The 26367-nt window shown below is 38.3% G+C and overlaps 2 protein-coding genes and 1 pseudogene across 6 annotated transcripts; 2 read left to right on the top strand and 1 right to left on the bottom strand.

Annotated features, from left to right (window-relative positions):
* Positions 1-24: 24 nt before the first annotated feature.
* LOC306856472 (pseudouridylate synthase RPUSD4, mitochondrial-like) lies at positions 25-2986 on the top strand (annotated as a pseudogene). The gene is made up of 4 exons (XR_013785883.1): positions 25-318; positions 420-584; positions 959-1521; positions 1650-2986. The product of XR_013785883.1 is annotated as a pseudouridylate synthase RPUSD4, mitochondrial-like (transcript).
* A 529-nt stretch (positions 2987-3515) lies between these two features.
* Positions 3516-11783, bottom strand: LOC306856470 (transcriptional regulator QRICH1-like). Of its 3 annotated transcripts, none has more exons than XM_079395781.1 (12): positions 11533-11783; positions 9884-10160; positions 9714-9794; positions 8238-8375; positions 7443-8159; positions 7140-7299; positions 5940-6094; positions 5737-5851; positions 5550-5658; positions 5329-5480; positions 4520-4610; positions 3516-4397 (listed from the first exon to the last, which is right to left on the bottom strand). In XM_079395781.1, exons 2-12 carry the CDS (start codon positions 10130-10132, stop codon positions 4208-4210), a joined length of 2157 nt encoding a protein of 718 aa, XP_079251907.1. In that variant the 5' UTR covers positions 10133-10160; positions 11533-11783; the 3' UTR covers positions 3516-4207. The 3 variants fall into 3 exon arrangements, with proteins under 3 accessions (XP_079251907.1, XP_079251908.1, XP_079251909.1); XM_079395782.1 differs by having other exon boundaries at positions 9720-9794; positions 11533-11731; XM_079395783.1 differs by lacking the exons at positions 9714-9794; positions 9884-10160; positions 11533-11783 and adding an exon at positions 9340-9432.
* A 4203-nt stretch (positions 11784-15986) lies between these two features.
* On the top strand, positions 15987-20911 carry LOC306856511 (uncharacterized protein). 2 transcript variants are annotated; one of them, XM_079395850.1, is made up of 4 exons: positions 15987-16117; positions 16987-17882; positions 18018-18128; positions 18235-20910. In XM_079395850.1, the coding sequence occupies exons 2-4, from the start codon at positions 17036-17038 to the stop codon at positions 19890-19892; spliced, it is 2616 nt and encodes an 871-aa protein (XP_079251976.1). In that variant the 5' UTR covers positions 15987-16117; positions 16987-17035; the 3' UTR covers positions 19893-20910. The 2 variants fall into 2 exon arrangements, with proteins under 2 accessions (XP_079251976.1, XP_079251977.1); XM_079395851.1 differs by having other exon boundaries at positions 16003-16117; positions 17013-17882; positions 18235-20911.
* The last annotated feature ends 5456 nt before the right edge of the window (positions 20912-26367 follow it).

Raw genomic sequence — 26367 nt, 5'->3', positions numbered from 1 at the left:
TATTATTTATGTGTTTAATGTCTTCTTGGTTAGGGTTGCTCAGCTTTTCCTGTGATGCTAGCTTTTTTAATCGGACATATACGCCAGCGAGTAATGTAAGATAGGGGCTCAGATTTGAGGAAAGAGAGTTGCCTTTAAACTATTGATCTGTGAAATGCGCTCTGCACGTGAGGTGACATTTACAATGCTAGTGAGAGCATATGCCACAGCTTCAAAGACTGAGACTGTCGCTTCTAACGGGAAAGCAGAACTTAAAGCAGCAGATATCGCGAACAGACTCCGGACTGAAAAGGAAAAACAAACAAATGGCAAAATGAGGTTAGCTACGTTTGTTTATGCATGTTTAGTGCGTTTTGACTAGTGTCTAACTTATATGTGCAACCGCTTGGGTTCCGTCTTTTTTTCGTTCCTCTCCAAAGGTTCCGGTGTCACCTCTTCAAAACAAGAGTAAACGAACTCAAACAATTATCTCAGCAACTAATCTGTTCATCCCAGTGTGCTCGTAAAAGCTCTTTACAGGGGCATCCTTTATCAAGACCAAAACATAATCGCCATAAATAAACCATATGGTGTGCCTCTGCATAGTGAGTATTTCACTTCTCGTTAATCCTCTCATTAAAAAAATAATAATAATTGAGGTTTATATAGTAAATGCAACAAAAATGTACAAGTTTCATGCTATTCCGATAAAGTAAAATATGTATTTAAAAAAAAAATCTAAATGTATTTTTTTCAGAATTCTGAGGGCTACAAGTCCGTTTGAGTACATACCTGATAACTATGAGTCTTATATGACTGCATAAGACAGGTCTTTGGATATACTAACGCAGGGGTTTTGCTAAGGGGGTTTGGGTGTTGGGGGGGCGCGAGTGAAATTAGACAAACTTGGGGGGGCGCATGTCCTAAAAGGTTGAAAACCCCTGTACTAACGTACTTAATTTCCTTGTTCCATTCTCAGATGTAGATGGCATCAGAAACAGCATGGTAGAATGTCTGCCTTTGCTAGCAAAGATAACTGATGGCATGCAGGCAGGAGCACAGTTGCACCTTTGCCGTAGCCTGGAAAAAGAAAATACTGGAGTTTTGATCCTGGCTAAAACAGAGGAAGCTGCTGAACATGTCCAAACACTCATCAGATCACACAAAATGGAAAAAAATACTTGCAAGTCAAAACCATTATTTGTTGCTTGTTTTCAGTTCGATGCAATTGGTTTTGAAAGGGTAATTTATAAAGGTGTAATTTATTGTGTTGTAATGTGATGTGCTGGCCATGTCATGGTTGTCCAAGATGAATTTCCCAGAAATGGGACAATAAAGTATATTCTATTCTATTCTATTATTTGTGGCATCCCATTAAGCTGTCTAGTGCAACATATTTTTTTGCTTATTGATAACTGATTCTTTTGCAGCAGCATACGATAACTTAAACATAATCCCATTTGTTTTGTTCAGGGCAGTCACTGTAGGTGTATAATTCCCATTATAGAGAAGGTGGTCACGGGACCTCAGCCGCATTTTAAGGTAACATATTATACCATCTCTTATTCTACCCTGTTTTTAAAAACCATATGAAAAGACTATTTATATTAAAATGCTCACCCTCAGGCCATCCAAGATGTTAACTAGTTTGTTTCTTCATCGTTCAACAGATTTGGAGAAATTTATCTATGCATTACATTACTTGCTCACCAGTGGATCCTCTTCAGTGAATGGGTGCCGTCAGAATGAGGGTCCAAACAGCTGATAAATGCATCATAGTAGTCCACAAGACTTCCGTCCATCACTTAACATCTTGTAAATTGAAATGCTGCATGTTTATAAGAAATCAATCGAGATGCTTTTAACTTCAAACAAGTCCTTCATATTGTTTTCTCCATTGAAAAAGTTGTCTCGTCTGACTCGGGAGAGAAATATGCACAGATCAAACACTATTTACAAGTGAAAACAGTCCAAAACAGCTCTAAACAGAAAACAGTTGTGCTGCTTAATCCTTTTTTTCATGATGCTTAGAAAAACAGAATTCATTTGAAATAGAAATCTTTCGTAAAATCTTAAACGTTACTTTTGATAAATTTAATGTATCTCTTCCAAAAAACAACAACTTAAGGAGCCCAAACTTTTAAACAATATTAAAAGTATTTGTATAATAATTAGCACTTGCTTAACCCAAGTTTTAGATGCACAACCTATTCAAGTCTAGGTCCAGTTTTACTACAGTATTTACTTAATCTATGAACATAGTGTTGTGTTAATAATGAATAATCAAGAGGTGGTGTAGTGTTTTCTTGAGACATGACTCACGTTTGAAGACTGACCACACACGGGTCTCACATTTCGAATTACAGAAGCTGCCAGAGGGCATACTGCGACGGCTGGGCCTGGTGCAGAGTAAAACACGATACCTCCCTCTTCACCTACACTCCCGAAGGATCATCCTACCAGGGGTCAAAGGTCACAGTGACATCACAGTGTCCTGTCCCCTTCCTAAATACTTCACCAACACCTTAAAGAGATTACAGATCCCACTACCGGGAAAAGAATGAGATGGATCACAGCTAGCAACTCCATTTGAAAAAGTATTACATTTGTATTGAGAGATGATGAAGTGGGGTGGATTTGACTTTGACTGTAGGAAAGGTCATGTACAAACTGGACATTACATTGTGTATTTGATAATTTGTAATAAAAGACCACTGAAAGTGTTTTATGAAGAAAATTAATATCTCCACTTCACCTGTGAATTACGTAATGATTGTGCAAATTAGAGATCCACAATATACATGTACCTTATAACTTACCAGCCAACATTAGATTTTTAAATAATCACTGTTGGTTGATGTATATTTCATTGTGCATACACATTTGCCCTATTTTTACATTTATATCACCTTTTTCTAAAACAGATTTTGAATATCCTGTTTTCATACTTTTTATTATAATGCTGAAATTCACATATAGGCCCAATAAAAATAAAAGGCCCAATGACATTTCCAGTTTGTGATTTTCTGCATAAGAATTTAAAAACGTTTAACTCAATTTCTTACAGGTCTAGAAATAGTACTTTAATTTCTGGCTTCAGGGTTTTGGATAGTGGGAATCCAGGTTCTTCTAAGAAAAACAAACTGTTTTTGAGGGGAAAAATTTAAATAAGAAATATCTTTTAGTGATTTAATGCACGTGTTGTCTTTTTAAATTAATCACTTGGATGTTTACTGAAGCCCCCTGGTTGAGAACCTTAATTTATTTTAAATTTCTTCCTTTATTTAGGGGACAAAGAGTATAGATTTGAATAAATTCTCACCAGCTAGAATTTTAATCCCAGCATATCCCTTGTGCAAATTCTTTACTAAATAGAGTGAATTGCTGCATTCAATTCAATAATGCATGTAATAATAGTTTTGTGAACTACTTGTGCAGAAATTTATTCTGTTTCTGTCATGAGGCCCACTTGTGCTTGTATGACAGAACTGACCAGGGACTGCAGAAAGGGTCAAAGACGACACATACAGGTAATCCACTGTACAAAAAGGCATGTTTGAAAACAGGCTTCAATTCTCCAGCACCACTATAATATCAATACATATCAGGTTATCATAGATGCATGTATATATATAAAAAAAAAAAAAAATTAAAAACAGAACCAAAAAGTCTTCATGTATAATACACTCCTCAGGTACGTGAACTCTGCTACTGCAAACTCCTGGGGGTGAGTGGGGGTTGTGTTAGGTGTTACAGATGGATGAAGCCATGTTTTTAAATGTGTTTATGCCTGACCATCACATTGTGTTCCAGTCCACTGCCAATAATCACTTATGTTTAGTATGCAGTCTTAAAAACCACCAGGTCCTTGCAGTTCTGCACTTAGAAAATAAACAGAGAGGACAGTGGGAAGAAGGATGGAGCGTAACATACATGGCAGAAAGAGAAACTGCACACATCAAGGGATCTGGGCAAATACGTTTCAATGGTCATCAGAGGAACAAACAGTTCCTGTATCTAAAACAAAAATGTATGTATGTCCAGTTCACTGAAAACCCCTCTTGAACCTCTTCGCTTTCCTTTTAATCTTGGGTGAAATATAAGGAGACGCTGCAGAGGCTATTTGATTCAGTCTCTTGAGAAAGGAGAGGATGGTGGCATGATGGAGCGCTGGAGAAAGCCTCTCTCTTATTCCATCTTGCTTTCTTTCACTTGCCCTTGTCTTTTCTCAGTGTACGTTGGCCTGCGCGATGGAGATTATCTCCTGGATTTCCCGCACCATCATGATGCGTGTTAGCATGTGCTCCAGCTGCTCGCTCGTGATTGGCTGAGTGGAGTACCAAATCGGGCTGTTGGGTGCCACAACAGGCTCTGGCGTCAGGTAATATGTGTCATTACGACCCTTTGCAGTCTGAGGGCTGAGGACAGACAAAAAAAAAAAAATGAGGAAGATACAGAAAAGCACATTTTATTTATAATTAAAAAATAATAATAATTGCACCAGCTATTGCATTAGCATATGATAAAATCAGTGGCTCACCATTTGAAGAGGTAAAAGTCATAGAGCTTGATAGGACAACGCAGGGGGTTCTCTGGGTCTTCTGCCTGCTCTGCGTACATGTCATCTGTCACTAGAACAATAATTGATGTGATTTATGACTTCCCGCATTTTTTGACCAATGAACTTTCTATAACTCTTCCATTCATTTGTTCATGCCAAAATCACAACTATAGATAACACACACACACACACACACACAAAACTATTACGGACTATTATAATTCACTGTAGAGGTTTCCATGGCCAGGATTGGAATTTCTTTTTTTTTCACAAATATTTTGTAATTTAATTGAATATGCAATGTAGTGTTTCATTTGCTAGAAATATTGTAAAATTTCCAGTATTACATCCGGTTACTCTAGATATAATTATTGCATTGGCTGAAATCCCATAATGGTTGATCACTGATAACTGTATAACTTTGGAAATGCTTCAACATAAAGCAGGTCAACTCTTTCAACACTGATAATAATTGTTTCTGGAGCATACAATCAGTATATAAGTATGATTTCTGAAGGATCATGTGACACTGAAAATTGGAGTAATGGCTGCTGAAAATGAATAATAAATTGCTTTTTAATGTATATGAAAATAGAAAACAATTATCTTAAATGTATAATAATATGTATTTCTTTTCTTCAATAAATGCAGTCTTGGGAAGCAACAATAAAAAAAATTACTGACCCCAAACTTTTGAAAGTTTGTTTACACTATGCACAAGGGTAAAATTTATATTTATCTTGTAACATTTGGAAACATCCGGCCTGATTTTGTGGCTGCCTCCTAACCTTTCTGCCCAACATGGTGTGGCCCGACTCCTTTCAGGTAGCGGATGCTGGTGCTCTTGTCTTTAGGGTTGGTGGGATTCTTTTTGGTGTGTCTGAGCACTTTGGAGAAGGCCACTTTCATATGCTGCTCCACTGTGGTCAAGTGGAAGTACCTGTGCAGAGACAACATTTATAACCCCTGAGCACTCACTGCCATCATCTTTGAAGAGAAGGAGGCTCACTTGGTGTTGAAGTACATCAGTGTAGTAAGTAGAGTGGATGGAGAATGAGCTCCCAGCTGCTTACACTCCCAGAGCATCTCCTCTGTCACATGACTTGGGATAATGTAGCCTGGCAAATGCAAAGGCAATAAACAAATTTTACAAAACTCAAAAGGACATCATTTAAAAACACACACAAATATCTTACCAAGAGGGTGAACACTGGGCCTCCACTCTTCAAGAATTTTATGTAAACACTGACAAAACCGGCTGTAGTACTGATCAGAGAAGATGTCGTCTACTCTGCCGTTCTCAAACATGTACTGTTCAAAACAAAAAAAAAGAAGGAAATCAGCTTATGCAAACTAATGATCCAACATAATCAGCAGAAAACAAAATATGAAGACATACTTTCTGTATACATAAAAATACATAGTATAGTGAATCGGGTTCAAATGGCTCCTCCTCCAGCCCACGAGCCTCTTGGGTCATCAAAGACAGAGCCAAGTTCAGCTCGCCCACTGAACTTGACACAAGATCATCCTGGAAGCGCAGCGGCTGTCGACCTGCAGACACAGACATTCATCTTGCTGCAAATAAACAGCTAGATGCTTAACAGAAACAGTTCAGTTTTGACCATGCATTATATATGGTAAAGGGACATTTAAGACCTGAACAAACTGAAAAATGTAAGCAATTTAGCAAAATAAATAAATAAAGCATATACACTACTGTTAGAAAGTTTTGGAGCAGGAAGTTTTGTGTTTTTGAAAGAAGTCTCCTTTTCTCCCCAAAGTCTGCATTTCTTTGATCAAAAATAAATTAAAACAGTAACATTGTGAAATATCATTACAATTATAACTTGTTTTATTATAATTGAGTGCTAGCTGCTTTAATGCTTACAGGCATGTGTACATGCAATTACGAAATGTATTAGGATATTACTTTGTTTATAGCAATATGTTAACACAACCACCCTATTGTGATTTAAAATATAGTGTGTTCATGTGTTTTTGACAGTTTAAGCGCAATAAGATGTGAAAGGGGACTCGCGTGACGCCATCTGACACCCAGCTTTCTGTGCAAGTGTGCTCAGAAAACCATATATCAGAAGTTTAAACTTATATGACTTTAAAACGTGTGCAAATAATAAATTTACATGATGTCAAAGAACGTGAACATGATAGATATGATAATCATGACCAAACAGATGTTTTGTATTGGCAGAGTATGCGAGTCAGGAGCTGTAAGGCACAGCCCTGTTCTAGAAAAGTGGGTGGGGAGCAGCAGCTCATTTGCATTTAAAGATACATACACAAAAAGAGCATGTTTTTGCTTCCTGTTAAAAAATTGTCTTTTTCAGCATGGAATGATAAATTATCTGTGGGGTATCTAAGGACATCTGAGATCTTGTGAAAGGGGCATAATAAGTCCCCTTTAAATATTGCATTAAATCACTGCTTGTGTTCCAAAGCTGTGGTATCAAATATGGAATCAAGAATCATACAATTTCATTCATATTGCTATCGCCTACTAAAATTCAAATCTAGTGACAATCTCAAATTCAGTGGCGGTATAAAGACAGAGGTAGCGATGAAAAAATTAACTCACGTCCTATAGGTGCCAGCTTATTTTGTTCATTCTTGTCCAGCTCAGCATTTTTGCGCTGAACCCACAGCCTCCACACTTCTAGCCCTTCCTCAGGCTTCAGCGTGTTGGGAAGGATCAGCTCTGGAGGAGGTTCCACCTGTGGTTCTGCCTCCGCCTGCGCCTGAAAACACAGAACACCATCATTGCCACGTTGTTTTGATATGCATAAGTGATCCTTCACAGATAGATGTGCACACACTCTAAGAAATGCAAAAAGACTCAGCCTGGGGGTTATGAATACTTAAGTATGCAGAATGTGTTCACCTGCAGGTGGAGCTGTTGTTCCTGAGCCTCTCCATCCTGAATGTGTTGATGCTGTTGCTGCGGATCCCATATGTGCAAGGCCTGCGTCGTCCCAGAGTAAGCACCCCCTACGGTCTGCACTGCTACAGGGATGTGAATGTTTCCATTCATAAACTGCGCTGGGAACAGCGAATGTACAACCTCCTCCTGAGCGGTCACTCCTGAGCCAGACACTGGAACGGCCACTGCACCGGCAGCCTGAGATGCACCAATTACCATCTTGTCCTTGTCTTTATCGGCAGGCGAGGCATGTACCTGCACGGTGCTGTAGGCCTCCTGAGGGATGGCGATGTGGGCCACACCTTGCTGCTGTGGGGCAGAGTACACAGGTATGGTCCAGGTCTCACCGGCTGGGCCTGTGATAGTACCAGTGGCGCTGTAAAGATGAGTGCTATCAACGGTCAGCAGGTCTGGTCGGAGTGACAAGTAGCCCTGCTGTTGGCCCTGTGGGATGGCCAATACAGTAGCCAGCTGCTGCCCTTGAGGAAGTGAGTAGGACACAACTGTTGGGACGTCCACCTTGCGTTTCTTTGCAGGCTGGAGGACAGCGGGTGAGCATCCAGGTCGCCGCTCTGCCTCCCTGGGGGAGCCTTGCTGCTGAGGAGGGGACAGAGCCTCCACAGTCTGGATCTGAATCTGCTGACCTCCAGCAACCGCTGCCACCAGTTGGGCTTGGAGCTGTGAGTCAAATACACATTACGATAAGAATCTAAAATGCATAAATGTAGAGGCCGATCATGTATTGGTGTGCATTACCTGTTGCTGTTGTTCCTCTGTGAGTTCTCCCTGTTGTACCAGCTGTGTAGTGGTAACTCCTTGTAGCTGCTGTTGGGTGGGAGAGGCCACCTGAAGTACCTGACCAACTGTCTGACCCTGCTCCCCCTGGATTTGCACCTGCCAATAAATAGATGGAGAGGTATTTAGATCAGGGTTCAATAAAAAGCACATCCTGCTGATCTGGAGTAAGGTCTCAATCTTGTTTTGCCATGCATGTTATAATTTTCCTGCAAAAGGGAAAGGGGGGGAAGTGGTGTGTGGCCAAGCAGTGGTGTGGTGACCCATACTCGGAATTTGTCCTCTGCATTTAACCCATCCAAGTGTACACACAGTAGTGAACATACACCTGGTGCAGCGGGCAGCCAATGCTGCGGCGCCTGGGGAGCAGTTGGGGGTTCAGTGCCTTGCTCAAGGGTCTCACCTCAGTTGTGGTATTGAAGGTGGAGAGAGTGTTGGTTATTCACCCCCCCCACCTACAATCCCTGCCGGACCAGAATAAATATATATATACAATTTTTTTTATGAATATGTAAAACTGACAGGTTGGTGTATATCAAATACGTATTTACTGGTCAGCCAATTATTACATTTAAACATTATATTGTTGATTTTTATTATATTGTTGTTTTTGTTTTATTATTTTTCCATTGTCGTTTAATCTCTTGATGTGTGGTTTCAAGGGCTATTTATCTTCATGAGTAAGTGATAAGAGAATATCTTATTTTCAAGGTTTTCACAGGCCGATTGTGAAGCAGTAATTTTCCATTGCTGTTGCAACTGCAACAAACGCAACTAAGATTATTCAATAAACTCTGCTCCTTTTTTATTATCGTCACTTTATCTCCTCCTTTATCATCCACTTTATCTGTTCTTCACTGGCTTTACTCGGTCAACTTAGTTGATAGAACATTGTTAATAAAGTTTTGGGTACCAGACAAGACTTGCCGTTCACAGATTTTGGGTACACAATTTTGCTGATCTGGCATCTGGGGCCAGATCTAACACATCAATGTTTGTTTTTTTTCTTTAAGAATATTAATTCTAACAACTTTCAAGAATAAGAACAGTTTTTATTTAATACCATTTATTAGTTCTTGCAGTCTCTACTAACGAGCTGATGAGTGGAATAAGGCGTGTTAGGGCAGGGGGGACTCCAGGACAGGTTTGGGAAGCACTGCAATAGAAGATATTTTGACAAGTGTTTTTTGTTTTTTTTCTCCACACACTGGACATCAACGATCCCCAAAACTGTCTGGCTCCCAACATTCTTAAAAATAACTATATTTGTGTTCTTTAGAAGAAAGTAAGTCATACAGCTTTGAGACAACATGAAGGTGAATAAATGTTGACTGAATTTTCATTTTTGGCAAAACTACCCCTTTAACCCAACAACCACAGTAAATGTTGTATAATTGCCCTGCACAAAAACAGAATAAAAAAAACACAGAGTCAAACCTGTACTTGGATCTGCTGTTCAGATGCTTGATGCACAGCTGCAGCCAGCTGGGGGGAGATCTGTGTATTTGTCACCTGCACCTGTTCAGAGGTGAAGCAGAAATCTGACCACAAGTTTTTGCTGTTTAAATCACAGCTGAAATGACAACGAAAAGCAATTATTTTCCTACCGGACATGCCAGCTCCAACAATGAGCCTGCCACCTCTGTGCTGTCCGTGTAGATGCAGTTGGCCCCCTGTTGGTACACCATAGTGGTGGTGGTGCCGCTGGTCTGCTGACTGAACTCCTGCAGAACCTCCGGGCCTTTAGAGGCCAGCGACTCCAGAAACTCTTTCATGCGGTGCTGAGGTATAGTGCGCGCCTTCTGCCGCACATACTCGTCAAACGAGATCGCACCGCCTTCAATGGGCTCATTCATGACAGGTCAATCCACCCTGCACAGGAGCCTTGAACACAAATGGCATGAACACAATACAAGTCAAAATTTGGCACAACCTGAATGCAAGTTTCTCATGACCTTTAAAGTTTAAACTAAAGGCGTATGCAAAAAAAAATAGTTACATGGACCCTTTTCGAATTTCTGGGGTCCTCAAAAGTCTTATTGTTGACAAACACAAACTACACCAAATAGAATTTTTGCATTCCCGTTTGCTCTGATATCAAGAAAATATCCACAATAAGTTTTTTATGATTTTATAAGAAAAAAGAGAAAAATATATAGAGCGAGAGATTATGACGGTCAGAAGAGAAACAGATGTCAAATTTGATTTCACTCAGTAAAAACAAAAGCAGCAGCATTAACCAATTTTTTTGTAATATCATGGCAATATAACAAGAACTATAATTTTATAAATGTAGATTACATTTTTTTAAATTATACATGTATGCATATATAAACTTACTATATATACAAAGTTAATAACTGTGTAAACATGTAATTACAGTTTGTGAAAAGTCTGTCTACATTTGCATATGAAGCATTGAATACAGTCTCTGCACAATGCAGATGTGATTTCATTTTGTTAATAGTGCATCAGCACTCAATCCAACCATAAACATGAAATCTCCATGCAGTTTAGATTAAATTGTATAAACTGGAGGCTAAAGGTGTTTCATGTGATTTGGTAATGATGAAGAGCTCTGTGTTTAAAAGCATTCAGACTGAAATAGCCTCTACCCTTGCTGGACGTTGGACCCCTCAAGCAAAATAAAGGAGTTGCTTTGAGGTTGCTCTCAAATCACAAAGCCAACCTCATTCTGAATGATCAAATATGACAATTTTTAATTAATACACAAGCAATGATTATAATTCTATGTGACTGTAAGCCAGCTCTGCTTATAGTCAATCACATACTGGACCACTCAATGCTTCTGCCTCGAAAATATGCTAGCATCAATGCTAACTCGCTAACCTTTGTAAAATGAAACTCCAAACCCCCAGAAAAAGGGTGCAAGGAGCTGCATTACGATACTAAATAGATTTACGACACGCCGCTATGCGATTTTATTCATTATTCCCGCAGTAAATGTGGCAACGCGCGCGCAGTTGTGTAGCTAACGTGAGCTCGCGTGCTAATCGTCCCATGCTACCTTAAATAAAAGCCAAAGCAATTTCCGCCAAAACACGCCGTTCAAAAAACAAAAAGCTGTACTAAAGCTGGCCGTGCACATGTAAAGTCCGTTTATCTCCTTATTTCTGCACTCAAACACATTTGTCAATATTTTAGAGCGGTTTATGTCGTGACGTGTGCTTATTCTGCTACACATATAAATGAAACGGTTTAAACCCCGCTGCGGCCGGTTGCAAACATGTCCTACCGTATTGAAAAATACACAAACGCGCTGCTTGGACGGCTTGGATGGCTGAAAATGTTGTTTTTGAACAATAATGTTTGCGATAGAGCTGACGGAAGTAGGCCTGCTGTGACAGCGCTAGACCCCGGGCTGTCCTGTAGCGTGAAGGCGGGGACGCAGCTCCCCCTTCCGGCTCCACCGCTGCCACAAGCACTTTCACAACGACATGAACGCGGAGCGGACTGTTGCCAGATTGAGCCATACCCCGAAAAGAAATTGCATTATTAAAATCCAGGAGTATATGGGAGAAATTCACGGGGTATATTGATAGGCAACCCATATATGTTGCCCAATAATACATTGAGAAGAAATTGAGAAATCAATTAATCTGTAACACAAGGGTAAAAAGAAAAATAGAAAGAACATATAACAACAATATCTAATAAATCACATTATAGTAAAATATGAATAAACAGACAAATTGAAAATACTAATTTAAAAATGTATAATATACACATTACATTTTACATTTATTCATTTAGCAGATGCTTTTATGATTTACTAAAGAGGACAACAGAAGTGATAAAAATCAACAAATAGCCGTGACAAGTTAGTCTAACACTATATGCAGGGGTTTTTATATAATAAATAGAAAGAAAACAAGTCGATAGGATAGAAAAAAGAAGAGGGAATGCTAGTGTTAGAGGGTATTTTTTAAAATAAAGAATAAAACATGTCAATAGAATAGAAAAACAATAGAGAATGCTAATGTTAGAGGGTCGCTTTTTATTTAAATTTTTTTATATATAAATAAAAAATAAAGCAAACATAAAATATAATTAGGAAAGAGAGTGCTAGAGTTAGATGTTCAAAATAAATTTCCACATTATAAATATGTAAAGTATATACTTAAGTCTTAAGTGATTTCTGAACTAAACTATTATATTGTCAAGTTTCAGTCTTTATTTATGGTTATCTTTAGATTATCAAATTGCTGAATATTTATTATTATTGAGTTGGTGATAGGCCTATTTAATAAATTCACTTAGTGGTTAGTCACTTTATCATGCTTATAGTGACCAAACGCCAACAAGCCCAAAAGTTAATGTAATTGGGAATACGTCCAAAAATACAACCAGCTGCTTATTTATAATCAACTTTAAAAAAAAAAAAAAAAAAATCCGCTTATAATTAGCGGACATGGCAACACTGCACGGGTGCGCGCACTCGCCATGTATGACATTTTACATTAATCGGTTTCACTGGAACATAAAGAACAGACCTACTACGCTTTACATTGATATTCTGTTGGTAAACTTATACATTAATATGTTGAAACTCATTATAAAAGGCTGTTTGGTACTTTAAAAAGAGATAAATTAGATGCGATTTGCCCATGTGTTTATTTTCCATATTCTCTGTGAAAAAACTGCTTGTGATTTCAATGTAAAATACTTTATTTTTAATTAGAGTATGTTATTAAATTAATATAGGCTATAGAAAAGAACGTATTTTATGTATTTTAATTACGCTGTGTATCATTATGTACGTAACAGAGCGAGAAAAAGTCATTGTGTATGTCATTTCAGCGTGCTTGTGCCTTTAAGCGGAGCTTTATTCGCTCCAGTCCGCCTTAAAGCGCTAAGCATGTGTCTGTGAGGGCCTCCCCCTGATCGCCCTGCAAAAGGCTGCCTGACTGAGCTCTTAAGGTGGACCGGGTGAGATATGCTGTATATCGCTTAATCATATGACTGTTCTGAGTTCAGAAAGAGTTAATTCCCACGGTCTCTCTCTTAACCCCAGAATGACCCTGTTCTATAATTAGGATAAACATATAGCTATTCACAAGTCGTTTAATAATTTGCATAATAGGAGTCAAATTATCTCAGCAAATCACATTTGTAAATATCAGAAAATCAGTATAAGTAAGCCTAAATATGTGATGTCCTGTGCTCATTATTGCAAATAGCAGAACATTGCACTATTAATAACACAATCCAAATAATACAAATTTTAAATGATGATTCAATGTTAAACTCAAACACATTCCAAAGCACTTTTGTTTTTGTAGAAATTAAACGGATAATTCAAATTTATGAAAGCATCAACATTTAAAATAGAGTTGACCAAATACACTAATGACTTAAAAAGACCTCAAGCTAATAACTTAATCATGATTTTTGAATATGATTTTTATGCGTACAATTTGCATAGAACCTCTTTGAAGAACTATAAAACAATAATATACTCAGAATTACTGTTACTTCAGTATATAGCCTATTTTTTCAATGCAGTATTAAGTCAAATACTGTACATGACTTGTTTTGTACTTAACTATTTTTACTTTAAAATATACAACCCAAATTCCGGAAATGTTGAGACGTTTTTTAAATTTGAATAAAACGCAAACTAAAAGACTTTCAAATCGCATGAGCCCATATTTTAGTCACAAGAGAACAGAGAACATACATGTTTAAACTGAGAAATTTTACATGGTTATCCATTAAATGAGCTCATTTCAAATTTGAAGCTTGCTACAGGTCTCAAAAAAGTTGGCAAGGGGGCAACAAAGGGCTGAAAAAGTAAGAAATTTTTGAAAAGATTCAGCTGGAAAAACATGTAGCAAGTAATTAAGTTAATTTAAATCAGGTCTGTAACATAGCTATAAAAGGGATGTCTTTAAAAATAGGCATAAACTCTCCAATCTGTGAAAAAGTGCGTAAAAAGATTGTGGAATACTTTAAAAAACAACCTTCCTCAACATCAAATTGCAAAGGCTTTGCAAATCTCATCATTTACTGAAACTGGAGAAATCTGTGCGCTAGGGAGAAGGCCAAATACCTTTGTTGGATGCCCGTGGTCTTCGGGCCCTCAGATTACACTGCATCACTCATCGACAAGACTCTGTCATTGACATTAATAAATTACATTTAATAAACTGTTGGTTAACACAATCCGCCGTGCCATCTGCAGATGCCAACTAAAGCTCTATCGTGCAAAAAGGAAGCCATATGTGAACATGGTCCAGGAGCGCCATAGTGTCCTGTGGGCCAAGACTCATTTAAAATGGACTGATTCAAAGTGGAAAAGTGTTCTATGGTCAGATGAGTCCAAATTTGACATTCTTCTTGGAAATCACGGACGCCATGTCCTGGCTAAAGAGGAGGGAGACCTTGTCAAGCGTGTAATCAGAACGTGTCATCAGCGTTCAGTTCAAAAGCCAGCATCTCTGATGGTATGGGGGTTCATAAGTGCACATGGGCAGCTTGCATGTTTCGGAAGGCATTATGAATGCTGAAAGGTATATAAAGGTTTTAGAGCAACATATGCCCCTCCAGACATCTATTTCAGGGAAGGCCTTTTGTATTTCAGCAGGACAATGCAAAACCACATACTGCAGCTATTACAACAGCATGGCTTCGTAGTAGAAGAGTCCGGGTGCTGAATTGGCCTGCCTGCAGTCCAGATCTTTCACACAATTGGCGCATCATTAAACGAAAAATACGTCAAAGATGACCACAAACTCTTCAGCAGCTGGAAACCTATATCAGGCAAGAATGGGACCAAATTTCAACACCAAAACTTCAGAAACTCATAACTTCAATGCCCAGACATCTTCAAACTGTTTTGAAAAGAAGAGATGCTACACCATGGCAAATATGCCCCCATGCCAACTATTTTGAGACCTGTAGCAGGCATCAAATTTGAAATTAGCTCATTTTGTGCATAAAATTGTAAAATTTCTCAGTTGTGTAATCTATGTTCTATTGTGAAAAAAATATTGGCTCATGAGATTTGAAAGTCTTTTAGTTTTCATTTTATTCAAATTTTAAAAAATTCCCAGATTTCCGGAATTCGGGTTGTAATAATAATTTTTTTTAAATGTCTGAAAGAGGTCAAATCTAATGTCTCTGTGGTTTTTGTGTGTGGGAGCATTTGACATACATTCAAATAAGATCTAGTTAAATCCATCATGTAGCCATGTAGCCTCTGCTGTGAGTAACCATGTTAAGCCCCACATGGCAGGTTTGTATCAAGAACCAAGCAAGCGGTAGATATTATTCTATAACATGGTGTTGGAAAAGACAGAATTACTGTGTTGAATCAGAAAAAAAGATGTGAGAAAATAATTTCCTCACATTACGTCAGCTGTCTTGTTTGATTAGCTTTCAGTGTGCGGAACAGACTTGTTTACAGACTAATGGTCTTACTGAAATCCTTTATATTGAAGAGATTACCTTTACACATCTGTGATACCAGAAGGGAACAGATGCACAAAATTGAAAGAGTAAACTATCTATATTTTCTGAAGACTACAAATTTGGTGACACTAACTTGACATATTTCATTTTACACTAACATTTCAAAGCTCCTAGGGTTTGTTAACTTTTGTTGTTTGGATTGGGGATCAGAACTCTGCTCAACCAGATGGCAGAAAGATTACTGTGAAACGTCAGGTGGGCTGCACTCTAAGCATCACCACAAAGAAACAGCAGTTTTAAGAAGACAGCATTCAATGAAGACTGCACCAGCAGTACACCAAAAATTATTTGAGAAATACTTTAAGGAACTGAGATATTCATTTTACAGCTGACCTCAGGAACTTCAGGTAAGCGTTCAAAGGGTTGACTGAGGAGTATTTGGGTTTCTGTTTCAAATCTAACAAATCTTTGTAGTCACTTAGGTCTACAGACAACAAGATAGTTCACCCACAGTAAGCTGGAGAGGTAGACATTTACACAAACATTCAAACAAATACATTTACTATGAGAACAGTAGAAATAAATAAATGTGACTGGTTGAAGTGCCTAGAATGATCCAGTCTTTGATAATGCCACTTTTTATTTTTATAGGCTATGTGCAATTATATATATATAATTATATGTAATTTACTGGAACCATAAGTTTAATACAGTTGTACTTCAGTTGTGCTATCAGAAATATAAAAAGGTATAAGAATTTCGATAGCAGCCTTCACACCAAAACCTATTTAATCTATGTAAAATATTTAAGTAAGTTACTGGTTCATCACCTCTTCATATAGCAAGTTACAAGCTGTTAACTAAAAAATGCTAGAATGCAAAAAGTTGTTACATTAGTAAAGTTGTACAAACCAATCAAACATTATTGTACAATCCAGTAATTTATATGCATTGTCAACCAGAACAATGTATGTAAATTGACAGATTATAATCTATGTATAAATACAGTGCAGAAGCTGTAAGAAGCACCTGGTGAAAATGTAACAAAAAGAAAAAAAGTGATAGTGCAGATCATAGTTACTTTAGCCCCTGCTTTGGGACCTAAAATCTTTACATTTTAATCTTTGCAATACTTATCACTATTTTCATATTCTGTATAAATATGCTGTACATTTTTCCAGGTTTTGATTTGGGAAATGTTATTAAGTATAGCTAAGTAAGTATAGCTATTAAAATTCTTCATAAACCATGTGTATCCTGTTCTGTCACCATTTAGCTCCTGGCACTGTTTTTACTCGACAGCCATTGGAAATTAACAGGACAAAATGGTTTGGCTCCTCACTCTAATATTAGGACTGCCTCTTCTCCAGCAACCTGTCACTTCCCTTGGCTCCAACTCAACACAACCCATAAGCCACAACAACCTGATCATCCAGGCAATTGGTGACTTCCCAAAAAATCTACCCGCATCACATAACACAAGCTGGATTGAGGAAAGTGTTGACAACAGATTTACCAAAGACTTGCTTCCCCTTCAGCCTAACTCGAGCATAAATGAGGGATCTGGGGAAGGAAGTGGACTTCAGCAGAGCCTTGAGGTTATGCTGCCCTCAACTGGTCTACTGGAGATGGACATGTTAATTCCAGACAGAGCAGAGAAACAAGATTTTGGCATACAAGAGTTAGGCGCTCACCCTGCCCCTCCAACTCCACTTAAACTAACCCAGCATATTGGCGAAGATGATCAAGATATAATTTTAGAAAATAATAACAGTGCCTCTGATCAGGCTACTTCCACAATGGCTGTTCAGTTGACTACACACATCCACACCCACATAAATAACAATGAGCGATTGAACAAAGACCAACCTTTGTTGACAACCATCAAACCAATTACAGAGACAAACAGTACAGGAAAGTCTCCAGTCAATATGCATTTAGTGACATTTAGTACAGATATAGAGATGAACAACAAAGAAGACATGGAGGCTTCTCAAGTTACAGAGTATGTTACACAGAATTTAAACTCAATCCCAAAGCCTGAAATGTTGGGAAACAATGGCACCCTTGTGACACAGTCTGGCTCCATTCAAGGGTTCTTTGATCTCACAGTCAGAGAGGAACATTATGGCACCAACCATAAGCCTGCTGCCATACCTACATTACAGACTGGTAAGTATTTATCTGAGAGGCTTATTCTGTTAAACAGTGGTGATATTTTTGAATAACCACTGCAATGTCAGTTCTGAAAAAGAAAAAACAGAGCATGAAAGTCAGGAATTCATGGATTGTTCTTATGAATTTCAGGAAAGGAGAGACGTGAAGAGACTATATCTAATTTACCCATGGGGTCATCATCTACAACTACATCTGTTTTACAGGCAACAAATAGAGCCACAGATTACTCAAAAAACAAAGGTAATCATGAATATTGCCAATTTATTAAAACAGCATGTAGACAAAATTTACACTCTATTAGTAGAGAGAAAACAACTAACTAAAATGTTCTCCACTTTCATTATAGATGATAAAAAGCCAAAATGGTTTGGAAGTTTATTTGGACTATTAACAGAGCACAACCTGTCTAATAATGTAATAGGTACATGCATTCTGGGCCCATGTGTGGTCTCCACTGGTGGCAATGTGACTCGGCTACAGTGGGAGGACTTAAAACGGACACTAACCTTTGCTTGGGAGCTCCATGTGTATAGCTCAGCTGTATTGTTTCTGTTGGTGGTCGTAGCTGCAACTTTTGGAGTTATCGGTGTGGCTAATAGGCTCCATCCGTTTTGCGATTCCTTCACCCTTGCTAACATCCTTCTTCTGCTAGCAGGTCTGCTTCGATTTGTACAGCTCATAATTGACCCATATGGTTCCAGAAACATTCTGCCTCGCCCTGCCCTCACAGCTTTGCATAACTTACCTGTTCCCTTATTGCTCTGGGCCCAAGCCACACTGGCATTTCTTGCTCTGAGAGAAGAAACATCACCTCAGAGGCTTTCGGTGACTGGAGGGCTGGCAGCACTGCACTGTACCTCCCTCATGTTGGCCGACCTGCTATCCAAAACCTTATCGCCAGCACTGCCATTAATGCTACAGACACTTACTATTTGTTGGGGGTTACCGCTTTGTTTAGGAATCTTTTTCCAGTCTCTAAAGCAACTCTACATCTGCCACAGGACCCCACTACCAAGGTGGAGTGCCCCGAAGCACTTAGAAAACAGTGTCAGGCGTGTGCTGTTGCTGTGTGCCCTCCTCGGAGTGCTCTCTTGTGCACTGCAAATATATAGTTTTCTTTGGCTGTATGGGTTACTTGGTGACTGGCGCAGATTTGGGTGGGACTGGTGGCTCGGGCAGCTCTCAGCACGACTGCTTGAGCTGGCCTGGAGTTTCTCTCTTTTACTACTGGGATCTTGGGTGTTCTGGAGACCACAAGGAAGTAAGCAGACAGCTAAGAGAGCAGGGAAGAGGAAACCGGTGGCACATTGGAGCAGGCTGTTGGACAGGTTACCAATGGGGCCTTGGAGGAGACCGGATAGGAACTGGGCTGAACTGTTGCCGAATAACTGGAAAGATCACAAGCAGTCTCGTGCAAATGTGAGTCATTCGGTCATCCTAAACCAAGCAACTCCAGCGACCTCAATAATGAGTGTGCATGACAACGCTGGAGGTCTTAGTGAAGGCGTCCTATACAGCAGCAGTTATAACCATCACGCCTCTCCTCTGTGGACTAGTGGTGTGGAGTGGCAAGAACACGAGTGCTTTCTCTCACTTATTGAGTTTGACCTTTGCCCCCCTTCACCCGTCAACCTCCATCACAGCTTTGACAAGGCCCTCCATCATGCCCACGTGCTTGGTGTTGGTACCCTTTTCACACCTTCAGCACCCTCCTGGACCCAAAATGAAGGATCAGGTGGTCTGCTCTGTGATAATGTTGTATCACCCTCCTCCCAAACTAACAAAGCTTACACGTGGGCCTTAGAGAATGGCTTGAGTCCTAACTCTCCTCAGCATCTTGGCACTGCAGTACAACAGACTCAAGTGTCTGTGATTGAGCCCCTGGCTTCCTTAACTCCAGAGACTGTTAGAAAAGTGTGGGAGAGAGATATGGCCATTCTAAGAGTCACTGCGGATGATGACTGCACCAGCATAGCGAGTGAAGATGACGTCACTAGTTTTTGAACAGCTAAGAAGTTTATCACTTTGGCACTTTCCACTTGCAAAATTTAAATGATTTAGATTTAAATAGATAATCTTACTATGCAAGTAATTTGACTCTTATTGACTGGAGTATAAGGAATACATTAAAGAGGAGTAATTAGTCATTTTTAATAGCTTTCCCTTCATGTATAAATCTGTTTAATACATGTTCTATGAAATCTCTGCATCCTGTTTTTACAAACTGCATAAAAATAAATAAAGTAATTATTGTAACCTACTGACTCATAGTAATCAAAGCACTTAATGTTCTGTATGTTGGCTGAATTTCAAATAGCACACACGCATACTGCTCTGCAGTCATATACTAGTGCAGGGATACTCAAATCTGGCTTGCGAGATCCATTTTCCTGCTAAGTTTAGCTCTAACCCAAATCAAACACACCTGAGCATGCTAATCAACGTCTTCAGGATCATTCGAAAATCACAGGTAGGTGAGTTTGATCAGGGTCGGAGCTAAACTCTGAAGGAAAGTGGATGTCGCGAGCCAGATTTGAGTATCACAGTACTAGTGTGTTTCAAATTCAGCTCCTGGCTGCGTTACACTCCACTTTTAGACACGCACTCGTGAACTTCCCCAAGTACTTCCCCTCGGGGGAATCCCTGCTGCCATTTTGAAGTACATTCCACTTTGTGAAGTGGACGAGGGAAGTATATATGGTGTCATGGCAATTTTAAACTCTCAGGTTCACATTGGAGACTAACCCTGGGAGGATCTCAGAATTTTTGTTATTTAATATTCTTTACAGCTTAAAATGTTTTATTTATTTTATATTTTATTTTAGAAATCTTTAATTCGCAGAATGGACATCATTGTTCACAGAAAAAATGTAAGACATTTTATTATAGCCTAAGACGTGTAAATGTTTACTTTTATATAGTATGTTACATATAATCAAACTTATTTATTAACATCTTTAAAAGAAGAGAATGATGTGTTTTATAAGTTTCAATAAACTTAAATAAATGCTGAATATGTTTTTAAAATGTGTGATGAATGAATTGCCTTTGTAACATGCTGTCATATATAATTATATATGTATTACCATTTGGTGTTTTTCAGAATCTTAAAAGCATATTAATAAGTCTGATTATACTGCTCTACAATAATATGTGAGCAGCATGAATGTTCATGTATGTGTGTTTATATAATTTATCAGTACACAAATTTAAATAATGATGTGGGTAATACTCTGACAACGTAAATGTGGTTTATGATGAAATTTCCTGAGTCCTCGTAATTAAGATAGCTTGCAAACAATATTTTATTTAAAAAGGCGTGTATGCAGAATTTTGGTAGGCGTACAGTACAAAATCATTACGACTATATATGGAACGTCCCCAGAAAACATTAAAACCAACGTGTGTGTGTGTGCGCGTGTGTGTGCGCGTGTGTGTGTATGTAATAATATGTTAGCATAATGGATATACATGCTTGTGTTTTGTGATTTGATGAAATTTATTGAGTTTTCATAATTAAGATAGCTTACAATCAATATTTTATCAAAAATGACTGTATAGGCAGACATTCTTGAATAATGTGTAATGGGTAGGCGTACAGTTTGTACAGTAGTGTTCATGAAAATATATATAAAAATAAATAAATAAAATAAAAATGTAGAAAGTTTACTGTCATGGGCAGGTTTAAAATCAGAATCAGAATAAGAATCAGAATGAGCTTTATTGCCAGGTATGTTTACACATACGAGGAATTTGTTTTAGTGACAGAAGCTCCACAGTGCAACAGAGAGACAGTGACAAGACAAGACACAGATAATAAAGAGAATAAAAAGAATAATATACATATATACAAAAAAGCAAAAAGGGGACACAAACCCAATGTGTAGTAATACTCCAAATAATTGTCCCCACGATCATAGCAGCTTTTTATATTATATTAAATAATGTCTATGAAATTATAAAATGCAGAAAGTTTACTGCGATGGGTAGGTTTAGGGGGATGATAGAATATAAAATTCATTAATATAATGCAAATATGAATATAAAAGTTTGTAAATATGATGTAGAAACTTTACTTTTCTGTGAAACTGCTTTTTCAACAATTTGTTTTGTGAAAAAGTTATACAAATAAATGTGAATTGAATTTAAATATGTCCATGGAAATAAAAAATGCAATGTTTATGGCTTTCAAACATAACAATGGCATGCCCTGACATGTTGAGTCCACTATATCCCTTACCATTTGCCTGTTAAATAAAAAAAAACACGCAGACGAGGATGTAACTCAAAATAACAGTCTTTACTGAGGACAGGACAGGACAGGACAGGACAGGACAGGACAGGACAGGACAGGACAGGACAGGACAGGACAGGACAGGACAGGACCACCGGGGAGTAACGAGTAGACCAGACAAAATCAAACTGAACAGACAGGACTATAAATACACAGGTAAATCATAGATAATGAGACAAACACAGCTGGACAAGGATTAACTAATGATCACATTAAACAAGGACAGGAAACAAACCAAATAAGGAAACATGAGGCGGGAACACATGACACACACGACAGAGGACTGATACCCTCATTAAAAATTGTTGTTACCTAAAACTAGTGTCAATGTTTTGCTTTGTTTCATTTCGTATGTGTGATGATCGCATAATTGATTTATATTCAATTAATTTAAAAGACGAGAGTAAGACTGTTGTATGACAGTTGAATGTGTGTCTATGTTGTTTAACCTACAGTGTGGGGGCAAGCATCCTCTCAGAGAGAGAGCGGGAACTTTTTATTGAGCCCATGAGTAAATTACTTTTAAAGCACATGAGTTATTTATTTTCTTAGATGTAAAGTTTTCTGCAATGAGTTGTAACGTATAATTATCTGTAGATAAAAACATCAGGATTCTGTGTAATATCACCATTTTAGATGGCTACGCAAACGTGTGAGTGTGTGTGTGTGTGAGAGAGAGAGAATTAAAGTTTACAAATTTTTTGTAATCATTTCATTTGAGACCCACTGTGAAGACGTGTATTTTCTGTTTTTTCCCTGAACCATTTTATTCGTTAATTTGTTATCCCTTCTCATTGATAGCCTTTAAATTATCAACGTCTTCATTTAAATTATTTTTATATAATCAACAGAATATATGTGTGAGTGCTGGGTGTGTGTCTTAAAACTGATCTCTTAATGTCCTATAATTTTTAATATTGCATGTTCATTATTGTTTTTTCTCACGGACCCCATAGAGACAGAGAGAGAGCGGGAAAGAGAGAGAGAGCGCGCCTTGGAATTCAACCGGACACCACGAGCGCCACACAGATGTTCCTATGAGGAAGTGTCACGCTTGACCAATTTCCGCATTTGAAACTCGTTATGAGATCAAAGGTCACATATGGAAATTATTAATGTTATTATGAGGTCCCAAAGGTCAAAGCCATTAATCAATTTGTCATTTGCTGCCAGCTATCACTACTCACGGGCAACTGACCCAATCAGATTGTTCCTGAGCTTCTTTCCGTGCATACATTATCTGCTTAGATATTTTGTCACATCAGGTATTTGGCATATACAAAGTACATATACAAATTTTATCTACTGCACGGGTTAAGGTATCGAATAAAACATCCTACATTCTAAATAATCACACCAAGCATGTGATACCAAACACTAGTGATCTACCATCAGTTCCAATAACACAGCAAGCTTATAAATGACATAAAATACATCCTGAATATATTGTCTCTTGAGAATATTGCTTTAATAGCAGCAGCGGTTACAGGTAAATCTCAATAAATTAGAATGTCGTGGAAAAGTACATTTATTTCAGTAATTCAACTCAAATTGTGAAACTTGTGTATTAAATAAATTCAATGTACACAGACTGAAGTAGTTTAAGTCTTTGGTTCTTTTAATTATGATGATTTAGGCTCACATTTAACAAAAACCCACCAATTCACTATCTCAACAAATTAGAATACTTCATAAGACCAATAAAAAACATTTTTAGTGAATTGTTGGCCTTGTGGAAAGTATGTTCATTTACTGTATATGTACTCAATACTTGGTAGGGGCTCCTTTTGCTTTACTGCCTCAATTTGGTGTGGCATGGAGGTGATCAATTTGTGGCACTGCTGAGGTGGTATGGAAGCCTTCAGGTCATCTGCATTGTTGGGTCTGGTGTCTCTCATCTTCCTCTTGACAATACCCCATAGATCTCTATGGGGTTCAGGTCAGGTGAGTTTGCTGGCCAATCAAGCACAGTAACACCATGGTCATTGAACCAGCTTTTGGTAACTTTGGCAGTGTGGGCAGGTGCCAAGTCCTGCTGGAAAATGAAATCAGCATCTCCATAAAGCTTGTCAGCAGAAGGAAGCATGAAGTGCTCTAAAATTTCCTGGTAGATGGCTGCGTTGACTGTGGACTTCAGAAAACACTGTGGACCAACACCAGCAGATGACATAGCAGCCCAAATCATCACTGACTGTGGAAACACTGGACTTCAAGCAACATGGATTCTGTGCCTCTCCACTCTTCCTTCAGACTCTGGGACCTTGATTTCCAAATGAAATGCTAAATTTACTTTCATCTGAAAAGAGGACTTTGGACCACTAAGCAACAGTCCAGTTCTTTTTCTCCACAGCCCAGGTAAGACGCTTCTGACGTTGTCTCTGGTTCAGAAGTGGCTTGGTAGCCTTTTTCCTGAAGACGTCTGAGCGTGGTGACTCTTGATGCACTGACTCCAGCTTCAGTCCACTCCTTGTGAAGCTCTCACGAGTGTTTGAATCGGATTTGCTTGACAGTATTCTCAAGCTTGCAGTCATGCCTGTTGCCTGTGCACCTTTTCCTACCCAAATTCTTCCTTCCAGTCAACTTTGCATTTAATATGCTTTGATACAGCCAACATGCCTGACCTGAACCCCATATGGAATCTATGGGATATTTTCAAGAGAAAGATGAGAAACAGTCGATCCAACAATCCAGATGAGCTGAGGGCTCAATAGTGCCACAGCAGTGGCACAGGCTGATCGCTTCCATGCCACACCTCACTGATGCTGGAATTTGTGCTAAAGGAGCCCCGACCAAGTATTGCGTGCATAAATGAACACTTTAAAGAACTTGAACTTTTCTGTTTTGCAAATCCTTTTTTTTTTCTTATTGATCTTGGGAAGTATTCTAATATTTTGAGAAACTGATTTTTGACTTTCATTAGCTGTAAGCTCTAATCATCAAAATTAAAACAAAAAACTTTTACTTTACATGTAATGAATCTAAAGTATATGAAAGTTTCACTTTTTGAAAAAAAAAAAAACTTTTTCACCATATTCAAATTTTCTGAGATGCACCTGTATTTTCCATAATAATAACCTTTTGTCAGGCAGTACTCCATTTCATTGTCCGCAATGGACTCATAATAAAGTAAACACTTTGGGAGATATCTATGATGATAGTGGTTTAAAATCCTTCCAGAATCTTAAAAGTCAATAAAATCTGCCAGGCACCTCCTTTATGTATTTGCACATTAGATCGGCCCTATGGGTGTATAGGGTGCCTTGGAACTCTCAACTGCCTGTTCACCCTTTGCACAAACTAATCCTTTCTTCTGAGGAATCTCCCTCCTCTGCTTCAGTCATCTATCTCTTTCTTCTTGAGCATTCATACCTTTATCTATTACAACTGTTTGGGCTAAGGATCTTAATGAGGATGTGCATGTCTTATTTTCCGATCAGGTATGGGGTATGTTTAAAACCCCAACCACCAAATAATTCATTGGAAATTGCTGCATAGGGTTTACTTGACTCCAATGAAACGTTTTTATATGAATCTGTAGTCTTCTCCTACGTGTAATCTCTGTTCCCAAGGAGTTTTAGGCACATTTTTGCTTTTTTTTTGGGAGTGCCCCTCTCTCTCACCTTTTTGGACTCCGCTCTCACAGGACCTATCATATTTGTTTGGTACTGAGATATGTTTGACTCCACGCCATTTTTTCATGAATGACTTTTGGGACTTCACCTTGTCTGTCCAACAAAGATCTTTACTGTTAGCTGCTCTCACAGCAGCAAAAAAATTGCTCAACCGTTGGAATCCTCCTCACAAAATGGACAGACGAACCTGGACCGTGTATTTGTTGGACATTATCTCAATGGAACTCTCTACTTCTCTTATACATGGCTCTAACGTGAAAACTGTAAATGCATGGCATTCAGCTTTTAATGTTGTGTATTCTTTTTTAAAATCTTAAAATGTAAAAATATTTTATTGTTGTTTTTTATCCATTAATATTAATTAATATGTGTTTATTATTGTCATTTATTTTATTTTATTTATTTATTTATTTTTTAAATCAATCAAGGGGTGGGATGGGTTGGGGTGGGTTTTAAATTTGTGCAGCTCCTTTTTGTTTGGTATTACTGTTCTACAAAATAAAATTTAATAAACCGTTGTTAACAAAAAAAAAAAAAAGAACTCATCATGCCT

This window comes from Barbus barbus (genome assembly GCF_936440315.1).
Source record: "Barbus barbus genome assembly, chromosome: 37".
Lineage (NCBI taxonomy): Eukaryota > Metazoa > Chordata > Actinopteri > Cypriniformes > Cyprinidae > Barbus > Barbus barbus.
The sequence above is the reverse complement of the archived record's forward strand: the minus strand, read 5'-3'. Positions and strand labels throughout refer to the sequence as shown.